Source organism: Miniopterus schreibersii, assembly GCF_964146895.1.
Source record: "Miniopterus schreibersii genome assembly, chromosome: 10".
Lineage (NCBI taxonomy): Eukaryota > Metazoa > Chordata > Mammalia > Chiroptera > Miniopteridae > Miniopterus > Miniopterus schreibersii.
The window spans coordinates 72,819,038-72,842,286 of record NC_138110.1 but is presented as its reverse complement, the minus strand read 5'-3'; the positions used below and the strand labels follow the sequence as shown (position 1 = coordinate 72,842,286).

Here is a 23,249-nt window from a genome sequence, read left to right as displayed (position 1 = left end):
CATATTGAAAATGAAGCCACATTAAAATACAATTACAGTTGATATTTTTTCCTTGATATTAACACACATTAATATCTTACAATCTATTGAGATGTGCTATTTGAAATAATTATCATTGGTTATGGAAAGGGACATTTTAAAGTATAATTAGTAAATAAGTAATATTTTACAGAGGTTATACAGTAGCAGCCAGAGCTCACATCAGCTCATTTTTAAAATATAGTTCCTAACTTTGTAATTATGACACTCTCCTCGGACTGGGGCTTTAGGTTAAGAATGAGCATCTTTATGGTTTTTTGTTTTGCTCTTATTGTTGAGGAAATGGGAGTCATTATTTATCAAAGACATTGCTTTCAGTAGAAAGCAATCAAACCTTGCTCCTATTTAGAAACAGGTCATGGAAATGAAGTCATACATTTTTTTCATTAAGAATTAAAATGGGAATCTCTGTCCGATTACTTTTTAAAATATTTAAAACTTTTTTTCCAATTGCAGTTGACATACAATTTTATGTTACTTTCAGGGGTACAACATAGTTCTGATTTCTTGTCTCAGAACTTTACATTTCAATAGATGGTACCCTTCGGGAGAGATCAGAGCTGTGGCTCATACATCTGAGGGCCACAGCACCGCTCATTCACATACTTTTCCCTTCCCCAACCCAATCACATGTTCTAAAATGAAATCTCCCGAGGGGGAACCGGGGAGCTCAACAGCCCAGAGACTCCTGGGTCTTCCCCTGCTGCTCTCAGGCCACCCTTCCCCGACCCGTAGAGCACTCCTGATCCATTCACTCTGGCATCTGCCTCTCCCATGCTTTGCCTCTCCTTACAGTATATCACAAACCTGAGCATTGCTTATAAAATGAATTGAGGATATTTTGGAAGTAGGCTGTCATGGGTTCAAATCCTGGCTCCAACACATCTTATCTTTATGACCTTGGACAAGTTCATTCACATATCCAAGCTTTGGTTCCTAATCTGTGAATTGAAGGTACCATTTGCTATTTTAAGGATTTGCGAGGAACACAGTGTAAGCTAACACTGAATCACTCAGCACAAAATCCCTCAGACAGCTTATTCTCAATATCAGGACAAATTAAATTGGTAACAGATCTACTTGAAATATTTGTTAACTCACTGTAAAAGTAACTGTGGTCAATTTGGACTTGCATGTTACCCAAGGAAAATAATTCATGGTGAATTTTTCCACAGTTCAACTTTTTAGATATATCTGCCACCTACCAAAACAGGAAAATGTGCGAATTATAGTTCATGCTATTTAATAGAAATACTGAAATCTTGCAGTAATTAAAACTAGTACTTGAGAAAAAAATCAGCTTCTGTTATCAATATTTTAGTGAAACACTAGTTAAGGAGCATCTTGACAAACTTCCTGCAATATAACTATCTGTACAGTAGAAAGTATGAATTTGACTACTATTTGCAATTATTGATACTCAGTTATTATTAGGCTCTAATTATCATGGGAAGTGTGCAAAACATAACAGAGCTAACTCTTTGGAGTATGGGAGTGTTTGCTTCGAGAAACTATTGGGAAATGTGGTATTTATAAAAAGATGTTTCAGTTTGTGCATGGCTGTTGGCTGTTGTATCTTACTGCTTTTCTCCTGATATTTTTCTCAATTAATTCTTTTCTTAATTGATGTCTGTGCTCTCTCTCTCTACCTCCCTGGCAGTCTTTTCCCTATAAAAGGACCCATCTGTCTAAGGTAGAGATTCTCCATTTTTATATGCTCACCGGTGACTAAGCTGCATGGGGTAGACATGCTTATTTAGAATTCTCCTTTAACTCTGCTTTTTCAGTACCGTGGTGTTTTGTTTGTTTCCCTTTAAGTAAAATATGTTCCTTTTAGTCTGAATTCAAGCACCTAAAAAAGTATGTTTCATTTCTAATCATAGTCATAGAGCAATGTATACATTTTAAACTCTCTAATCCATAGTAATGAAAAATCGTACTCAAATAACTGATGCCCTTTGTAATTACTTACCTATACAAAGAGTAAGAGAGAGAGAGAAGAGCTCTTTTAGAAAAGTGACTCATTTTCATTTGATTTTATTAGACTGGAATTTGAGCGGCAACAGCGTGAAGAACTTGAAAAATTAGAAAGCAAAAGGTAAGCTACATGGGTTACTGAGTTTTGACGCTCCTGTGGTTGTGGGTTCTTGTGTTAATGTCCTAGACTGACTTCATCTCTGTCTGTTCAATACCCCCCTCTGACTCTGTGTCTCTTATTTACCTGTCTAATGACTGGGGGCCATTTTTCTTTAGCTGGTTAGTTTTATTTCACGTCTGAATTTTTTAAATAGTTCCTCTTCAAGTACTTGTGAGAAAGAAGGACCAGAGTCAGTAGGCAAATTTAATGTACCCATTTAATTTAATAGGCCAAATATATACTTGTTTAAATTGAACTCAAAAGTCTATCTTCCTTAAAAATATCAGCTGAGTTTTTAAAAAGCTGAAAGAAGGACAGTTTCCCTTCCTATGCCTCCCCCCTCTTTAAACATCTTTTCCAGCCCTGGTTGGCCATTTGTATTTCCCCCTATAATCTGCTTCATAGTCTTCGCTCACTTTTCTTTTGGTATGTGTGTGTGTGTGTGTGTGTGTGTGTGTGTCTGGTTGATTTATTGATTTGGAGAGTTTTTATATGTTCTGAATATAATTATTTGATAAAAATCTCCTTTTTTTTCTTCTATTTAACAGTCCAAGAAATAGACTACGATATTGGAGTAGGAACTTAGGCCATAGAAAATCTACAAAATGAATATTTTCTAAAATCTGGAGGTTAGGTGTTACAGATGAATTAGTTTTCAGCATCATATAAGATCGGAAGCAACCCCACCCTGGAAACACTGAGTTAGCACCCAGTGGGGGTCATTTGTTCCACTAGACAAAACACAACATAACCCCTGGAGTCATGCATTTACGTTTTCTAATGAAGACTGTGTTATTTTCAATGTCATGTATTAATAGGCGAATATTTTGGGCCATTTGGTGATTACCATTTTTCCTAAGCTGGTGATTAAATGCTAAATAACATGTAGTTATATGAGCAGGAGCAGTGGATTGTCGATTATCTTGGCTTGGATATTTGACCCCAATGAGCTTAAGACAGCATAAGCATTTTTATTTGATGTCATCTCGTAACTGACTTTGTTGCATTTTAACCATTGGGCTGAATAAGATTATTCACATTTAAATTTAAATTGGGCACAGTTCTTTCTCTTTGAGCTCAGGGGGCTTTTAAAATTACATCACGCACAACACAAGATGCTTATAGACGCCACAAAGAAATGGTATCAGAGGCTACTTGAAGAGCTTGGGCAAATGATACGTTGGACAGGTACAGAGTAAAGAAATCAAACGTCTGCTACTGGAAATGCCGGGGACAGCAGCTCCCCCTCCTTGGCATTGCTGCAGAGGGTTTGGCTGTATATCGTGTGTTCATTTCAGGGCATCTCAGTCAGGGGAAAGAGCAGCGTTTGAACACAGTGCTCCCGTAACGATCGGTGACCATCTTGCATTTCAGGAAACTCATAGAAGAGATGGAGGAAAAGCAGAAATCAGATAAGGCAGAACTGGAGCGGATGCAGCAGGAGGTGGAGAGCCAGCGCAAGGAGACGGAGATCGTGCAGCTGCAGATCCGCAAGCAGGAGGAGAGCCTCAAGCGCCGCAGCTTCCACATCGAGAGCCGGCTGAAGGACCTGCTGGCCGAGAAGGAGAAGTTCGAGGAGGAGAGGCTGCGGGAGCAGCAGGAGCTGGAGCTGCAGAAGCAGCAGCAGGAGGAAGCGCGCTTCCTCCGGGCGCAGGAGGAGCTCCAGCGCCTCCAGGAGCTCAGCAGCCACGAGAAGGCCGAGAAGATCCAGATATTCCGAGAGCTGGACCGGCTGCAGAGGGAGAAGCACGAGCAGCACGCCAAGCTTGCGCTGGAGAAGCAGCGGCTGGAGGAGCAGGAGCGGGAGCAGGTGCTGCTCGTGGCCCACCTGGAGGAGCAGCTGCGGGAGAAGCAGGACACGATCCGGCTGCTGCGGCGAGGGGAGGTGCAGCGCGTGGAGGAGGAGCGGCGGGACCTGGAGGGCATCCGGGAGTCCCTCCTGCGGGCGAAGGAGGCCCGTGCCGAGGGCGACGACGAGGACGGCGGCGGCGACGAGGAGCTGGAAAGGGCCCAGCTGCGCTTCCTGGAGTTCAAGAGAAGGCAGCTGGTGAAGCTGGCCAACCTGGAGAAGGACCTGGTGCAGCAGAGGGACCTCCTGAGGATGGAAGTGGAAGGAGAGCAGGCGGCCCTGGAGCGCCTCAGATCCGAAACCGGAGAGGGGTTTAGGCTGCCGGGAAGCAGCGGCCACAGCGTCACCTCCGTGGCCCCGGCCGCTCCCGCCGCGGAGAAGATAAAGCCGGCGGAGTGCCGGCTGCAGCATAAGGAGCGCCAGCTCCAGTCCCTGCTGCAGAACCACCTGCCCGCGCTGCAGGAGGAGAAGCAGAGGGCCTTGGACACCCTGGGCCGCGGGCCCCTGGGCCTGGACAACACGCTCTATCAGGTGGAGAAGGAGATGGAGGAGAAGGCGGAGCAGCTGGCGCGGTACCAGGCCAGCGCCAGCCAGCTGCAGAGGCTGCAGGCCACCTTCGAGTTCACGGCCAACGTGGCGCGGCAGGAGGAGAAGGTGCGGAGGAAGGAGAAGGAGATCCTGGAGTCGCGGGAGCAGCAGCAGCGGGAGGCGCTGGAGCGCGCCGTGGCCGGGCTGGAGCGCAGGCACTCGGCCCTGCAGAGGCGCGCCGCCCCGGGCCCCGACGCCCAGGAGCAGAGGCGGAGGCTGGCCACCCTGGGCGGCGGCGAGCGGGCCGGGGTGCAGGCCAGCCTGGAGGCCAGCCTGGAGGCCAGCCTGGAGGCGGAGCGGGACGCCCTGGAGAAGGACCGGGAGAGGTGAGGCGCACAGGGGGAGCGCGGCCAAGCGCTGGTGCTGGTGCCCAGAGGGCGCGTTGTCAGCGCCTCGCACTGTGCCTCTCTCTGTCTCTTAAAAGCGATTCCTTCAGCTTTTGTATTCTCTACTACACAGGCAAATGTGTACCTGCCTTAGAAAAAATGTCCCTCAACGTTGTTTACTTCCTCTTTGGGATCTTTGTTTTAGAATCATTGGCCGAAAGCTGAAAAGGCACAAACAAAAACAAAGCCCTTGTTCATCCCCCTGCTGGCTGACCTGTGGAGTGTGTAGGTTTTGGTATTTGGTAGATGCAGAGGACTGAAAGCTTCCAGCCTTGGTTCCCTTCTCCCTGACTAGTCCAAGTTACAGTAAGGCACCCCCTGTGCCCACAGATTGCGGGGCGTACTGATTTCCACACCTAGGAGGGAACAGAACAGTGCTTCTCCCACCCCGATGATTCACAGTATTGAAGGGGAGCCCCCAGAATTCTGTATTTTAAAAGAAACAACCAAACAAAACTCACCAGATGATTCTGAACACAGTGGTATGTTCAAGTATGTTTGACCATCTTTTACTAATATTACTGTTGGTGTTGTGAAAAGTAAAACTGGGAATTAGCACTATTTTCATGACAAAGAATATTCCCTTCCTTCACCTATCCCCTCTCACTAATTCCCGTACAGTAGGTTCTCAAAATGAGGAAAGACACGAATTCGAGAACGCTTTCTCTGGTGCCCTGCAGACATGATGCCAAGACTCACGTCACCTGATTTGTCATCCTGCAAGGGGGCTTCATTGCTGGCCTGGCCCTTTCTGCCATGGTAATCTAGGGCAGAATCTTTCATCATTGAGCCACAGTGTCCTCACCCTATAGGAAGGGGCGGATGAGACCAGGGGTCTGAGCATTTTCTTAGCTCCAGGCCTTTGGTCAGTTGAGATCTTAGTGAAGCCAGGTTGGAGGGCCTGGAGCGCCATCCCCTCCCCAGCATTCCTCCCACCCATAGGCCTTCTGCAGGGGCTGCAACAGAAGCCCAGTCTGCTGCCCTATAGGAGCCCAGCTTGACATTGGCGGAGGCCTGGGGTCCATGCTAATGACAGGCAAGGCCTACTCTGAGTTGTTGCTGGAGCCTCCATCCATCATCTTGCCTGAAAAGGTCAGGACAACCTCCTTTCAAATGATCTGCTTATACTCTGAATTCTATTTACAATTACTCTCTGGTAATTCCCGCAGGCAAAACAGCAACAAATAACAGTCAAAACCATAATGCTATTACTTTAGGGAAATAGGTTGGAGGTTTAAGTATATGATTGCAGGTGTGTTATGTAAACGAAATTGCTGGACAAAGCTCCAGCCCCCAGAAATCTAAAGTAGTGGAGAGCACGCTCTCAATTTGCATCCTGCAGTGTGCAGTAAGAATGCAGCGTGAGCTTTCAGCTTGATGTCCCTGGCTTTTGTCAACGGGCTTCGCACCCTGGCCATTTAGTATTAATACTCTATTATAGCGGATACAGCATTTTGATTCCCATGGAAGTGATTTCCCAGTGTCAGTCAGCATTCCTCTAACAGCCACACAAAGGAGGCTTTTAGCTTCATGTGTTTGATGGAGTAGACTTTGCTAAAACCTAATTCAGGCCCACAAATCTGAGCTCTTTGCTCTGGCTGTGATGCTCCTGCGGTGTCTTAGTGTTTCATTATCTCTCTGCTCTCATGGCTGAGCCAGGGCCTGCCATGCAGCCTGACTTGAGATCCACAAGTGTGAAATGTTAAATTCCAGATTGGACAACTTGGCGGTTGCTTTGTGAACAAAATTTAATCCATTTTCTGTGTGTTTTTTTCTTTTCTACCCCATGGTTATATAAGCATTGGGGACAAGTGTCAGGCAGAAAGTGGCAGAGCTGCAACTTGAACCTAGGGTCGCTTTCCTCCCAGCTCTTAGCCTCTTGTCCTCTTGTCTGCTGACGAGAGCTACACCATGGGCAGGCAGCTCGTCACATGTGTTGGAGCCCTGCCTAAAAATCCAGCTCAGCCTTCAGGGCCCCACTCAAATCCCTTTGCTCTGTGGAGTCTCTTCCATGGTCCCAGCCCTGAAAGGTGTCTTTGAACAACTCCACTGGCCATCATTTTCATTACAAACATCGGTAGTTACCTGCTTATATCTGCCTCATTTTCCTTACGATCTCTGAGACCCTGTTAATATTGTTCCCTGGTTGCTGGCCCACCACCTGGCCCCTAATATTCCCTCGTCCTTTGAAAATGTTTTGTGCTCTGCAAAAGGATGCTCAGTAAGTACTTGCTAATCAGTGGACAGATGAAGGGCTGATTTAAGCAGGGCATGGCCTCCCATGGAACCCGTGAGTGCTAACCCTGGTGACCCCATAATCCCATTTCAGAAGTTAACAACATGGCTTTCACGTGTAGGACAGAGCAGTCAGATTGCTGCTGGTGACATCAGGGTCTGAAGCTAGAATCCCTGATTTGTGGAGCTGAATTAATTTAAGAGAGACTAGTTGACTCTCTCGTTTGATACCTGAAGACATAGAGATCCAGATTTCATTAACTTGCCCCAGTTCACACACCACGTGGGCTGCGGCCCCCAGCTGGGTCTTGTGTTTCCTGGGACAAAATTCATCGGCAAACTTGGTCCTCTAGCCTCACGGCCCTGGATCCAAGTGGCAGAATAGCCTTACAGACACCTGACCTCATGTTAAGTGCATGATTATCATAGGAAATAAATGTTTGGTTTCAGAGTTTATAGTTTATATGAATTTCTTAGATCTCTCATCTTTTTGCCTTTTTCACACCCTCTGCCTTAGCTAAAGTGGATTCCTGGTTTTCATGGCTTAGCTTCTGTGTTTATATTGCTTTCCATATACCATATACCTTATCTTTTAGGTATGTGGTCTGTTTTCTATGAGAAGGTAAATAGCTCTTTGCACAGAGTTTTTGTCTGGATCCTCCATGGTTTTTAGAGCAATGTCCCAATCATTGACGATGCTCAGGAAATACTGGTAATGAATGAATTCATGCAACTTCCATCTCTGCAGGTTGGAACATGAAATCCAGCAGTTGAAACAGAAGATCTATGAGGTTGATGATGTTCACAAGGGGCATGTTGGTACCTTGGAGGGAAAGGCTGCTCCTTCTAGCTCATCCAATGCTGAAAAACCTCACCCGGTTCCTCTGATGGATGCCAGGTACTGGGCGTTAAACTGATGCCATTTCTGTTGTGATTCAGTGAGTCACTGTACCTCACTCATATTGGCCAGTTTCCTTATGGAGGGGTCTGCCAAAGGTGACAGTTCATGAGGCTGAGATGTGCTTTGTCTCCATCAACCACTGCCTGGCCAATGGTGTGTTGAGTTTCATTTAAAGGGAATCAAAATTCTGAGAACCACCGAGCTAAATCCAAGTAATGCTGGCGCAAGTAGTTTGTGTGAGAAGGTAAAAATAAAAGGTCCTGGGAAACCAGCTCATCCAGAAAGAGTGTTGCAAGGCCAAGTTGAGAGGAACAAAGAAATAGCGTTAATAGGAGTCATTGATTACAAATAGATGGAGTCGGTTACAAAAGCTGTCCCAGTATGTTCAGAATGATCATGAAGAGCATAAATATATACCAGATGTTACTACAGTGAAATGACTTTCAACTTGGGTGGCACTGCCAATTGCTCTGTGGCTCAGAACTCTCAGATAAATTGACACAGTCATTCTTTAGCTATAAGGAATATGATTATTTTTCTCAGCCCCATCTATGTCATGGGGACATTTCAGATTGGACAGTGCTGAGCCCTGGGTATCAGGAGGTATATATTTGGATATCAAAATGTACTCGGAATAGCATGAGCCTCTGTAGCCCTTTAAAGCTAGGGCTGCATATTCCACGGGGCTAGTTTAAAAATTAAAGTCACGTCCAGGGAGCTAATATATTTGTAAGTGGCCCTGGCTCAGGTTGAGTTGCACATGACTTTATTTTCAATACTGAAAGGTAAATACTGCACTTTATTACCCTGACTGCATTCTTCTGGGCTCTCTTACCTGAAATATTAATCTCGTTACTTAGCATTTCAGAAAATCATTTTGCTGTGGTCAGTACTACAAAAAATACTTATGGGACTATGCATGTGTTTAGAAAGGTAAAACCAGATTTTCTTTTTAATGTGGTAAGATGAAAACATGCCAAGCAGTTCATTTGAACTAATCCACCTGATCAGTGTCTGTAGAGCTGGGGGCGGGGAGAGCCTAGAGCTGAGTAAGACTTCCATCTGAGTGGCTGGAAGCACTAGAAGGACTTTAGATGGAAATAAAACTCACAGTCTCCTTGGTTTCTCTGGGTGAATGGTTGTACTTCATACAGTTCACCTACATTCTATGAGGTGTGAAATGTTCAGTTGACAACTGCCTCAGAAGTCACCTGTTTCTGGTTTCCACTGTCTTGGTCCTGAGACAGGCATTTTGGAAGATACAGACCTTTAAAACATGGTCTGTCCTGGCCAGGTATAGGGAACCCAGTTGAAGAGAAAAGACGGAACAGGAACAGTGCAAGGCCTTGTTTTACCAGATAGTGAAATTCATGAAGATTACGTTCGCTGCTTTTGTTTACGTCTTTTTTTTTTTTTTACTTTTAATCCTCTAAATGACTGTGACGTGAGCGATGACCATCCCCGTTCTCTGGGCAAGGAAACTGGGGTTCAGTGAGTGAAGTGTTGGGTCTCAGTCCGTGACTCATGGTTGGAGGCTGGGCCCTTCAGACACCAGTGGACGTGGTCCCCCCGCCTTGCAGCCGGGCTTCCAGGCAGGATGCCCGGGAGAGAGCTGGGTGGGATCCTTCAGCGGCCCTTCCGTTCTCAGATTCTGCTGTCCGGCCAGTCCTCTCTCCCGGGGGAAACACAGATAGTGACACGTGGCTCTAGATTTCTTAGGAAGTAGAGAAATGCTTAAGGTCCTGTTGCTGTTACGTTTGGCATTTAGAATGAGAACGTTGTCTGTTATGAAGGGCATAGTAGAAAAGTATCTCAAATGCTCCGATTAGAAGTGTTCAAGTCCCCCGCCTCCCTGTTCCCAGGGTCAGCGCTTACATCGAAGAAGAGGTCCAGAGGCGCCTCCAGGATTTGCATCGTGTGATTTTCAGTGACGGCAGCACAGCTACAGATACGACGAAGGTGAGCCGGGGGAACAAAAGTAACGCAGCCCCTCCCTTCTAAGATCGCCTTTCAACAGGTTGGTGGCGGTGGAGGTGGCATCTTCTGTTACTGTTTTCCAGTGGAAAAATTGAGATGCCAATGTGCTAGAAAAATTAAATACAGGGTGGAGCCTAACAGTTAACAAATAGTATGTGTTCAAAGGTAACGTTATTTATTTTAAGGTTTTGAACTTCTGGCAGAAATTCTTAAGTGAGTATAAAGTTTCCTAAAATGTTTTATTTTGTTTGATTTATAAAAATTCTACATATAGCCCGGCCGTGCGTGGCTTAACTGTTGAGCATCGACCTAGGAACTAGGAGATCGCGTTTGATCCCCGGTCAGGGCACATGCCTGGGCTGCGGGCTCGATCCCCAGTTGGGGGCGCGCAGGAGGCAGCCGATCAATGACTCTCATCATTGATGTTTCTCTCTCTCTCCCCCTCTCCCTTCCTCTCTCTGAAATCAATAATGATATATTTAAAAAATAAATATAAAAATTCTACATATAACATTTTTCTGTTTTCACCAAAAATGCAACAAACTTCACCTGAAACTAATACAATATAATATTGAATGTAAATTGTCATTGAAAAAAAATTTTTTAAATAAAAATAAAGAGGCACAGCCAGCTTTCTTAAGTATTTAATTTGCTTGATAAATTATCCCAAATAGAAATATAATTTTGCTTTTGAGAAAATACATATTTGCAACAAGTTTATTTTTATCAAACTAAAAGCATTGCATTTCTATCCTGCAGATTTAAGAATTGTCCTTAGGAAATCTTGCTTTTCATATTCTTAGAATTTTAAGATTCAGAATAAATGGTTCAGTTCTCTTACAAGCAGAGGGATCGATAGAGTCATGTTTACCGTGGAGTATAAATTCTATTGAAAGGTTGTCATTGTTGAATGACAAGTATGTTTCTTTAGAAATTTGCTCCCATAAATATTTCTAATCAAATCAGTTTTTTTCCTCCTCTATGAACACACTATAATTTAATACAGAGGGCTCTTTATTTTCTTTTCAGAATAATGAGAAGCTTCACAATGGTACCATTCAACGCAAGCTAAAATATGAGGTAGGTAATGACTTTTCAGATTGATAGGGTCTCCTTAAATTATGGCATGCTCATGTGATTAAATTTTCTTAATGTTTAGTTGCATAATTAGAATCTTGAAGTCCCAGGGAGATTAATGGCTAATGGGGAAGGCAAGCTATTATATGGACTGAAAATTAAATGGAATCCTGAAGGTTCAAAACCGCCCTGACTTTATTTGAATGGCATGTAGCTGGGGTGGAGGTGCTTTGCCCAGTTTTTCATTGGCAACAGTATCCTTTCCCTTGGTTTGCATTTAAAAGGCAGAATTATATAATCAGAATCAGATACGGGGTTTGGAAGTGAAACTGAGTACTTCTCGATATCTTAAAACCCTGCTTATTTCATAGACTGAGTTGGCAGTAGTACAAAGGAAATAAGTCTTGGTTGGTTAGCTTAGTTCTCTGCTGGACTGTCAAACCAAGGTGTATTGGGCATACGATTTGTAAGGGGTTTAGTTGTATTTTTCTCCACTGAGGGGCTTGTCCTTCCCATATGTTCCTTAAAAGAAGAAAAAAAAAAGAAACAGAACTTGCTAGGTGATATAAATCTTCCAGACGGTGATCCTAAATTACTGAACAGAGAGTGAAAGGCGAAAGCCCGGGTGTCCCAGTCATCCAGTAACGGGCATCCGTCCCTTTCGCTGATAACCTTGGGAAGAGCAGGATGCTGCCTTCCATTTCTTTGTATCCATGGTGCCTGGCCTCTCACGGTGCTGGTTTGTAGATATGGTAATAACAGTCTATCCAGGGCAGATAAAATTAAGGAATCTCATGAAATGAACCAAGAGGCAAGAGAAATATGACTCAGGTTGGAATGCCTGTCAATTTCTTTTGGCCTCAGTGTCTGATTTTCATTAAATATGGCCTGATTACTGTTACATTTTGGACATATGGTCATGGATTCATTTTTACAACTAAATTTGACCTTTTGAAAACTGACCCAAAGGACTTAGGATTTATTTTAGAGTGAATGAAATATTAGACCAAGAAATGGATACTGTAGATCCATTCCATACAAGGTACTTCTGTAAAATTACTCAGTAGCTTATTAGATATTCCATGTGTGAATCCAATCATATATTTTTAAATCATGTGTCAATCAATACGAATGACTTCAGCTTTTGATTTAACCTCCAAATCAATCCTCACAATGAAACCAATGACCGCAAGAATGTTCATGGGAAAAAGAATCACAAAAGCTGCTACCACATCCCCATTTCAACTCTTTTTGACATCTTGAACAGAAAGGGCGTCTTGCCCCGCTGGTGCCCAAAGATGTCACTGACACTTTCAGCAGAGAGGAGAAGAGGGAAGTGGGTCAGAACAACCACCAGAGTGATCTCATGGCTTGGAGCCTCTCAGGCCCTGCACCTTCCTCTTCAGTATCAGGAGAGAGAACCCACCAGCCAAGGGATCAGCCCTCAGCACCTGAGATGCTGCAGAACAGTGACTGCAAATGCCCTCCTCCTGAGCACACAGGTGGCTATCGGTCAGAAGGCTTCAATCTATCTAAAACCTTTCTTACTGAAAGCAACACCAGCAATGCAGACCATTTTTGGGTTAATTCAGAAAACATCACTGAGCTGATGACTCATAAAGGTGAACACAGCTTGGGAATCGAGTCCACCTGGACTTTGCTGCAACATACAAGCCGAGAAGTGTCTATGAACAGTGGGAACAAGCAGACCAGGCAGAGCAAGTTACTCTACTGTGTTCTCTCTGAAAGTGTTTCTAGTGAGGAGAATGCACCTGCCAGCATGTCGCAGCGGTCACCAGCCTCAGAGTTTTGCAGCGAGCAGCACACTGAGGAAGAGTTAGCTTCTCAAAAAGCTAGCCCTCCAGAGTCACTGATGAATATCAGGGCAGAAGGGAACAGTGGGCTGGGATATTTTTACCACAGGTTCTCGAACCTTTATAAAGATACGAGCAGTCACCTGCTGCAGGCTGGCACAAAGGCCATCAGCCAAGCCAGGAACGTGGGGAGCCTGTGGGACCCCAGCGGGCTCACCTCCCAAGTGGCAACACTCATCGGAAGACTGCCACTGGTGAAGCACTTGCCCCTGCACCTGCCCCTGCCCCTGCCGTCACACCAGGCACCCTCAGAGTCTCATTCTTTTCCTGCCCAAGGTCAGGTTGGTGGCAGCGAGGAGGCCGGGGCCCCCGGGCCAGCGGAGAGCGGGGCTCCTTACCGAGCGCCAGGCCTCTCGGCCTCCCAGGCGCCAGGCTCCTCGCCGAGCTCAGTTGTCCGCCTGGAACTTGGAGGGGCCGGAAGGATCCCCGCGTTTAAGCAGACGCTTGTGCAGTTCCCAGATCAGATGCTGAAACTTCAGGAGCTCCCTGTAGAAGACTTTCTTCAGCACGTGGCTTGCCTCCCACCAGAACTTTTGGCCGACACGCCTGAAGTCAGAGGCGTTTACTGGCTCGCTGTTGCCAACTGCTCACAGCCCGACCCCCGGCCAGCGTGCTTGCTCCTGCTCCCTTCAGCTTTGTGTGCTCTGGTTCTGTCAGATACCCCCCCGGGCCCCATGGGCATTTTTCACACTCTGCCTCTCTCTGGACTCCGGGAGATTCAAATTGGCTTCGGTGGGCAGAGCATTCGATTCCTGGGCTCCTCAGAGAGTCTCCTGCTCACTGTCTTTGGTTACAACAAACACCTCTGTCAGCAAATATGCCGCGACCTCCTGCGTGTCCTGGTGCCCGAGTCCGAGGCTGCTGCTTGCACAAGCCATCCTTTGCTCCAGCAAGATCTGGTCCAGCTGTCCCTTGATTGGAAAGCAGAAACCCCTGACTTAGTTTTGTCGAATGGAGTCCGGCTGTCATCCAGATTCCAGAACACCATGGTTGACCTGATTTACTTTCTCCACGGAAACATGCAAGTCAGCATCCCCTCTCTGGCAGAGGTTCAGCTACTGCTCTACACGACCGTCCGGGCTGAGGACGGTTCTGGCCAAGACCCGTGTCAGTCCCTGGCCCTGCTGAACACGCACATCGCCCTCGTGAGACAGGATCCAGTCTTCTACCCGCACGTTCGGTCTCTGAACTCACCTCCCCCACGAACACGGTTTGATGTCCTCAGATTTCGTGCTCTGAGTGAATTCAGGTGCATTGTTGTTCCAGAGAAGGAGGCATTGCCAGCAGTACAGCTGGTCTTCTGTCAAAAGCGGAAACTTCCGTCCGATTCAAGAAACAGCCTCTCTGAGCCCTCGAAAGACGCCCGGAGCATCCAGCTGCTCACCAGCCCGTCCTGTCTTCAGGGCAGTCGGCACGGGGCCCCCGAGGTCTGGAAGCTGACCCTCAACTCGCAGGATGAGGCTCTGTGGCTGATCTCACATTTGACAAGGCTCTAGGGGGAGACCTGGGAAAACACTCTGCGTATTCTTGGAGATCTGCAATAAAATGAACTTGAGGAAAGCCGCCAAGGACTACCAGTATCTCAGTGGAGCTAACTGATTTGAGACGGGACAAAGGCAGATGTCTGAAGTGAAGGGTCCCAATATATTAAATATCTACAGTAAAACAAAAGCAGATCATGGCTGAGTGCTGATCAGATATCCGCATCGCCACCTTCCTCCTTTTTCTTGAACCCCAGCCTTGTAAATTTGGGTCTGCCTCATTTTTTGTGAGGCCATGAAAGCCTTTCTGATGGTTTGGCTTCATGGCGACCCACAGCGTGGTGGTGTGGAGTCTCTCTGCCTGCCGGCCTCTGGCAGGCTAATTTGTGCAGCCTGCAAGGTGCCCAGCCTGGCAGTGACCTTCATGGGCCCCCCGTTTCCGCTGTGGTTAGGACAGCTCCGTAGCAGAGCCCGTTAGTGACGGCCCAGCGTCCCGAAGGCCCCGGGGGCTTCGCGCCCTCCCCTCACCGTCGTAGGTAGAATGCAGATGCTGCGAGGCCTGCGGCGTCTTCGCTTGGCTACCTGCCTTCCTCCTTTCTCCTCTCAGACTTTGTGACTGTCCCTTTCCAGCCTCTGTGATCTCAGCTCTTTACTTGTCGGTTTAGCTTTGCCTGCCGCCCCCCTGCAGCCTGCCCCGCATCCCGACCCTTTCTCTGGGCCTCGCATTTCACTCCTAGAGGCTGTCCACCGCCATGTCTGCTCCTTTGCGCTGTCTTATCAGACACAGGCCCACTCAGGCGGCTTTCAGCCCCCCTCCCCGGCTGTTCTCCCTCTCGCCCCTCACCTAACCCATCGCCCGTGGCCTCTGGCCAGGCGCTGTGCTGGTCGGTGAGCTGGCCTCCCTTCTGACTTGAATTCATGCCCATGTTGGCCTCTGGTCTCTCCTCACGAAGTGCCATCCGGTTGTGAGTTGCCCTCCTCCTCTACAGAGGCTTAAAACCAGCCTCTTCAGAATTTCCCTGTCTCCTGTTTGACCCCTTTTGCCCACCTCTGTTGAACATTTCAATAAGGAATCCGGTGGCATGTTTTGTGTCTTTTTCATGATGTCATCTGACCCTGGGTTGCCCTGCCAGCGTGCTCCTGTGTCTCGGGTGTGTGTGTTCTACTAAATTAGCGAGCCTTAGAGGGAAGGGGGCTGATGCCTTCATTCCTCCATCCGCTCTGCTTCCCCTTCCAGCTGGGATCGTGCCCAGCTCACCATAGCTGCTCATCGAGTGATGCACGCAGTTGAGTGAGCCAGCTGTTCCGTTAAGCCATTCATTTCATGGGGGGGTCCTTTTCTGTTCTGGTCAGATCTCTGGATAACGGGCAGCGACAATGTTGTATCCCGTCCCATTTCTGTTCCTGATTGATCATGGAGACAGTGTCAAAGCTTAACCCATCCAGAAACTTGCCATCTCTCTTTGGTGAAGGAAGGCTCTTCCCTCTTTGCCCAGGCAGAGCTAACAGTAGTGTGGTGATGGTCTTGGGTGGGGTGAGGGTGGGGGAAATTGGGGTTCATCTCTACTACTGTCAACAATAAAATAAAAAATTAATAAAAACCCCACAGTAGTCTTCTAATATCCTAATAATATGTCTCCTAATTTATTGTCATATTTTTTACTTTTTTCAGCTAATGTACTTTCCACGACCTTTTTCTTCATATTGTCCCATTGAGTATTTTCTCTTTATGATCACAACAAGCTGAGAGAGTAGAATTTAAGAAGTCAGCACAGGGACGCTCTGGTGGGAAAGGAAACAATACATAAGTAGTACAAAATTTTAACAAGGAGTGATAAATATTTGACAGACTTACTTGTCCTCATAGGTTAAGATGCAGAACTCTCTCATGTGATAAATCACGGTCTTCAGCATTGCTCATACATGGAGCATGCAGCAAATGCAAGCATTGCATAAAATCACCTTATTATAACTCCTCAGTCCGCTTCATGGTGCAAGCAGGCCACCATGAGGATTACATTCAGAGCCCACCACGTAAAAGAAGTAACCTCTGGCATTCAGATTCTGCATGTCACTTCTCTCACCTAAACACGCTTTTTACCTTGAGATCAAATATGACTTTGATACCAGAATTTGATTTACTGTCCATGGAGTGAGTGTTAAGGTTGTCGTAATGCCTGTAGAAGCCAGTGGAATAGTGTCGGTGCCATTATCCACTGTGGCTTCCATCCCAGCAGCCTCCCTCTGGCTCCACTGGTTCATTTCTCGGGAATGGGAGTGCCCTCGGCACCACTGTAGTGGAGCGGGCATGAGAGTCTCAGCATCCAGCTTCATGCGACATCTCCATTGTAATGTGTTCCTGCATCAGGGGAAAAAAAGGTTCATACATACTTTATGTAGCATTTTGCTTTGTTGTAATAGAGGCATAAACATTTACAGTGTGGCTTGTTAATGCATTCAACACAAAACCTCTTTGAATACTTTTGAAACAGTGATTTCATCTGAATTTGATTAAAATCCATTTTGCTCACAGCTCCCTATTTTGCAGACTTGTGGTAAGATGAATTTATTTAGGCTTTGCTGAAAAACTTTTCAAAACAGGTTGTCTCCCTGTTCTCGTTACTTAAAAAAAATGTATGTGCATCCTTTGAAGAGAATACTTATGCCTTCCAGCAATAGTAATTATGGTAATTTTTGTCTTCATTCGTTTTCCTACATGATGTAATGTTTTGAATGATAAATAGATTAGAGCACTTTTATTAATGCTTCTTCAATGGTCAAGCAGTCTCACTGGTAGACCAGTTTTTAATGAGGTCATTTTAACTTACTTACACAGCCTCCAGTATGCATCTTGGACAGTTCTGCATCATTCCTTAAAATATATTTTGTAACAGATGTTACATCAGTCAGCTATTGCCAAACAACAAATATCCCCCCCAAATTTCAGCAACATACAAAAAAACCCCACCATTTTATTTCTCACTGATGGTTTACAAACAGGTTGAGGCGGCTCTGCTGTAAACTACACATCATCTGCAGTCAGCGAGGGTCGGTGTGCTCCACGTGTCACATTGTGGGGCCTATGCTGAAGGGCCAGTGGCCATCACAATGATGACAGAAGAAGAAAAGGGCAACCATGCCTCATGTCTGCTAATGTCACATTGGCTAACACAAGTCACATGGCTGAGTCCAAAGTCAAGGAGAAGGCAATGCACTCCATTTACCAAGAAGCCGTGACATGACTAAGGCTACATACTACAAGAGAGAGAAAAACTGGGACCAGTACTTCAATCTACCACAGATGTACTATGTCAAGGTTCCCAAGGCTATTGAAGATAAAATTCACATAAAACTTTAGACTTTTTCCTAACAGAAGTAGTCAGTCACAGGAAGAACATAGGCTATACGACATTTAAAGTTAGCTAGTTCAACTTGCTTTCCAGTCCCGTCTTTGCTTGACCTTGCCATGGCTGGGCTGACCACTGTCTACCTCTGAAGCAGCTCATTTTTTGGGAACTGCTCTCATTGTTAGACTATTCTTTCCATAATCTTTCCTTATTGTGATGCCCATTTTCAGAATCTGTCTGTCCATGGCACTCATCTGTAGCAGAGCAGAGCAAGTCTGTTCCACAATCTACTATATCACAGCCCATCAGAGGAGACAGTCATCTCTCTCTCATCTCCTTTGACTTTACCTCCAACACCCATCAGTCCCTCTGCTATTTCTTGCACAACACTTTCCAAGCCACCACCATCCAATCTCTTGTTCCTTAACCAGAGATTGCACCCTGGTAATTTTGTAAAGCCTTTATAAGGAATAGAGCTGAATAATCCAGTTTGTGGGAAGGAAAGACATTCATTATAAATCATTCCTCCTGCCTTTTTTTTTTTTTTAATATCTGGTTAAAATCTTTTGTTGCTGAAGATACAGTGGATTATAGCATTAATAGCCCCAAGCACCCTTTATATTGTGGTTGACAAGGTACAGTTCTTTCTCATGTATTGTTCCTGAGAGCTCACAGTGATTCTCCTGGGGTGGAGGAATTGTCATCATCAGTCTCAGTTTCATGTTTTGGAATTTAACTCAGAAAGGATCACGTGACAGGGAATTGGAACTCAAACCCAGACCTTCTCCAGAATATGTATGTTCTTTCCACAATGCCAACGTCACCTTCTAGTCACGGTGATTCTTGACATGGGGTACATTTTTTAATTGATTTTTAAAAATGAAAATGTACTAGGAATGAATATTTGGAAGAATTGTTGAGTTGATTCTTTTCTGACTTGTAAGTTTTTCTCTTGGAATTTCTAGACGTTAAAGATTATTCTTTTCATGAGTTTTGGAGACTTTTTTTTCAAGAGTTGCCTTATAAGTTTCTTTGCAATTCCATGCTTTCCTTGTATGGACGTCAGTCTTTTTTAAATTTTTTCCCCCCGGCTCTATACATTTTTAACTGCTATGGAAGAAAATCTGGATACAGTCATAACCTGGCTGTGATAATCTTGTGTGGTCAATGTTGTTTCTTAACTAGAAGGTTAAACAGTGTGCTCTACAGAAACCCAATGAAGAGAATCTCTACTCCCCACTGTCATTTCTTCTGCTTAGACTTCAGCCCAGGTTGAACCAAAACCAGGTCTCAGCAAAAACCAGTGAGCGCCACTGAGTGGGACTTTTCATGGTTAGTGGAAGACATTGTAGAACTGGAAGGGAGAACTCGATTTTCCTCCTACGGGTTCTAAACTCTGTAATCGTGTTTGGTGATTAGAGCCACATAGCAGTTGTCACCATGTTCTCAGTCTCTCTAGACCCATTAATTTAATCTTTTAAATCATCTACTTAATGATGAGTTATCTGGAAATGATGACCATTAAAGGGACTGATCTTTGGTGATCTAGAGATAGATGGCGACATTTTTAATAGTTTCAAATAGAAACATTCATCAGATATCCAGTGTTTCCAAATCCTGAAACAGTGTTGACCAACTCAGATGTATATGGGTGGAATAACCTATTGTGGTAAGAATCATGAATTTGAAATGTTAGCCAAACCTTTTGGATTTACCCAAAGGTCACTAGGATAAAAAAGATATTCCACAAGCATCATTTTCTGGGTGATTTATCCTTAAAGATATATATCAAAATTAAAGAAATACTCCTTATTTGAAAACCCTTATTTCTGTCTCCTGATGTATTTTGAACTCGCTTTAAAATAAATGAAGCTTAACATCACTTCCTCATGCCAGGCTGCCGTCCAGGCCTCACTTGGACGAGATTGGTCAGCGGTACCTGTAGCCTGTGTGGCCAGATGTCTTAGCAAAATCCAATTCAGTTGTATGGACTAAGCCTTCAGAGTAGCTTGGTGTTAGCACAGGTTCCTTCACGGCACAGGTAGGCTTCACCTCGGGGAGATAAATATAAATGTCTTGGCCCCTTACCGTAATCATACTTTGCACCTGCTCACACAGGTCACCTTTATTTCCTGTCCCTTGTACCATGGTGTATACTTGAGAATGTAACAGGTCCTTAGCACCCCTGCCCCAGGCCCTTTTCAAGCTGCTAGGGCATCATACGTGCCTGATACGTAGTAGCCCTAATTAGAACTATTACTATTAAAAAGGGGGGATTAGAAATATGTGCTATGTTGGGGACAGAGAAGGGAGAATTAATAGTTTTGTTAGATCTGGTGAAAACCTGTGTTGTAGAAGCAAAGCTTGGATATTTGGCTCTAAGCTATCAGACAACACCCCTTAGGTCTGACATCGACATAGTCGGAGCGTATACTGAATTCAGCCATCTGGTGCATAATTAGGGTGTTCAGGGAGAAATCTGGTGGCCCCCCCGGAGGACTGGTCCGTTCGGGCCCTCTGCACCGCCGACAGTGATCCCAGTGGATGCTAAAGCCCCTTGCTATTAACTTCCTGAACCTTCCCTCCCGAGGAGAGCGGGCAGGAAGATTCTAATCTGGGTATTACAATGTAGGCTGTGTTCTGCCTGCTGCCTTCCTCTGAGGACCCGACTATAGTGTTTCCCCAACAACTGAAAAATAGCGTATTTGTGGGCACAGAGCATTACTTCATTGAAAGCTTCTGAAAAACATTTCCTTTTATCTTAAAAGATATTTCTTATGTATAGAAATGTAACCCAAGTCATTACTTATGTGCTTTCCCTTGACCTTTTACCTCTCAATAGCTCCACAGTTCATTTAAAATCCCTTTAAGTGTCCTGTGCAGTTACCCCTCCAGCTCTGCCGTAAGAAGTGCTCTGACACACAGCCTTTCATGTCCCTCTGATGTGTCACCAGCTTCCCTTCCAAGTCTAGCAATCTTCCTTGCTACATGTAGAGAAACTGTGGCGGATTCCAAAATAAATAATTACATAGAAGTTTAAAAGCTCCTTTAAATAATGGGATAAAATATGATACTGCGCACTTACTCGTCTCGTATGAAACTCAAGATAGTCAAGATATAGCTACTTCCAAATAAAAAAATAAATTTGGGGGACAGTTAGGTGAGCTTTCCCTCCTGCATTCAGGAAAAGGTCAGGAACCTTTCACACTATATCCTGAGACTTCTGCATTTCTCATGCCATTCACTCAAAGTAATTTCTAAAACTTACGCTGCAGCAGTGATTAGATGGCAACATGTACTCCTTTGACTTTTCTTCTGTTTATACTTTTGCTCTGATGCCGTCAGAGCTCTAGCTTTATTCTCTAGTTATTCAGTTCTGCAGTTTTTCTTTTCTCTACACTTAATATTTAGTTACTTTGGAATCAGTGAGGTCAAAGCAAACTGTGACCCCTGGCGAGAGCAGAGGCTGCTAACAGTATTTTTAGTCTCCAATGTGCGCCATCAGGAAGAGAGTAACAGGGCTTTGTCACACCTCCCTGTCTGGCCCCAACTGGCAGCATCTCTTGTAGCCCATCTAGAACCATTTCCTCAGCTACTCGTGCAAGTGCTGGTATGCAAAGGGCCATCTCATCCTAGGTTCAGGAGAACTGCATAAATATGATAAGATCCACTTTTGATCACTGGTCCCTACTTAAGTCATACACCCAGTTATCCAAGGCAGGGATTTTTTTCTAGTCCATCACCTTACCCACTTGGCCACAACTACAAAGGATTTTTTCTTTAAAGGATCTATCAGCCTGAGCTTCAAACAATTTTCTTTTCATTAGGGATTGATTTTGCAATTATATATTCTTAGAAACTGAGAACTTTCTAGTCTTGAAAGGCGTATATGGTAACACAGTCTTATCTCACTTTGAAAGTTGACTTACAAAAAGAGAAAGTTAAGGTGGCACTTACTAACCTTAGAATGAAACCCGTCTAGAGTGGGAAAACCACATCTTTGTTCAAAACAATGTAATTGAAAAAAATTAAAGGCTTAGAAATCCCAGATTCTTTGTAAGTTACTTTGTGCTCCCAGGATCTGGCCCTGTGTGTGGCACATAGTTGGTGCTCAATAAAAGATACCAGTGTTGATCGTGTGTCCTAGGGGTGCCTATAAGAAAAGGCATTTAGAAAGCTGAAGTGAGGTCTCCATTGCTTGGTTAACAGTACACCTGGGCCGTTTTGACTGCAGTCCTTCCTCAGCAGAATCCACGACCTTTGGATCGCAATGTACCGATTCATAGCCTTTCTCCCTCAGCGCCCCGTGGCAGCTCTCTCCCCTGCAGTGATGAGCGGCGGACTGTCAGCATCTGCCTCAGGGGAAGTGCCACGGGCGGCACGGCCTCTTCAGAGCTGGGATCCTGCAGTGTCACTGGGGTTTGGAGAATATGCACTTTCCATAGACGCAGGGACACTGAGGGGCCGAGGGGCTGGGAGAGTGTAACTCGGAGACCTCGCCCTCGGGTGGCATCTGGTTTGGGGTCTCTCTTTCTTGCTCTGAGGTTTTGAAGCCAGCTGATCGCTTCCGGGCAGCAGGTCCCGGTAGATGTTCAGCGCCAGGTGTGTTACCCTTGTCCATAGTGTCATGCACACCTTAAAGCACTGTTGCTAGCAGAGCGAAGGGAAAATACCGAATTGCCTTTCTCCCTTCCCGTCTTCTCACCTGTTAGGAAGAGAGCCGGTGACTGTGCAAAGGTGGCTCTTCATGTGGCAGCTGCGGTGCTGGCCCCCAGGTTCCTCTAAGGCAGAGCATGTGGTCCCCAGTTCTCAAGTTGCTAGCTGCTGCTTAAAATCCCTTCAGCAGCATTCCCTTTTGCCGAAGTCGTTCCAGTCTACAGTGTGCTCCCTGCCCCCAGCCCAGCCCCCGGCGCGCGCGCACACACACACACACACACACACACACACACACACTCACACACACTCTCGCGTGCACACACACAAGTTGAGTTGCCAAGTGACTGTGTCTGATTTCAAAGAGAGATTATGTTCCTACTTGACTTACACAGTTATTAAGCGTGACATAGAAGGTTTCAGGGCTTAGGCCGCCGAGCTGGAACTTCGTGGGTAAACCATCATTTGTACGTCAGAAACATTTCTTAACATCAGATGTGTTCTTTGAAAAGAAATAAAACCACCAAATTATTTCTCTGCCTTTTCACACTTTTAAATAGAAAAACGTATTTCACGTTTCAGGAAATGTCTCCACTTAAAAGTAATTTGGAAACATACTCTCAGGGAATTGAAAGGTTTTGGGCACCCACGTGTTGAGAAACTCGCTTTTGAAGAATTTCCACTAGGGTTTTTGACATCTGGGAC

At 45.4% G+C, this 23,249-nt stretch overlaps 1 protein-coding gene across 2 annotated transcripts in view; it reads left to right on the top strand.

The window, feature by feature from the left end:
• KIF16B (kinesin family member 16B) overlaps positions 1 to 23,249 on the top strand; it is a 197,312-nt gene that overhangs the window by 122,255 nt on the left and 51,808 nt on the right. The window contains exons 18-23 of one of the 2 annotated variants that reach the window (XM_081148757.1): positions 2,084 to 2,137; positions 3,551 to 4,939; positions 7,983 to 8,132; positions 9,998 to 10,094; positions 11,142 to 11,192; positions 12,457 to 16,164. In XM_081148757.1, the coding sequence (XP_081004883.1) occupies positions 2,084 to 2,137; positions 3,551 to 4,939; positions 7,983 to 8,132; positions 9,998 to 10,094; positions 11,142 to 11,192; positions 12,457 to 14,559 (3,844 nt within the window). In that variant the 3' untranslated portion in view covers positions 14,560 to 16,164. Of the gene's footprint in view, positions 1 to 2,083; positions 2,138 to 3,550; positions 4,940 to 7,982; positions 8,133 to 9,997; positions 10,095 to 11,141; positions 11,193 to 12,456; positions 16,165 to 23,249 lie in introns of those variants that run through there. The other variant, XM_081148758.1, reaches the window with a different exon arrangement.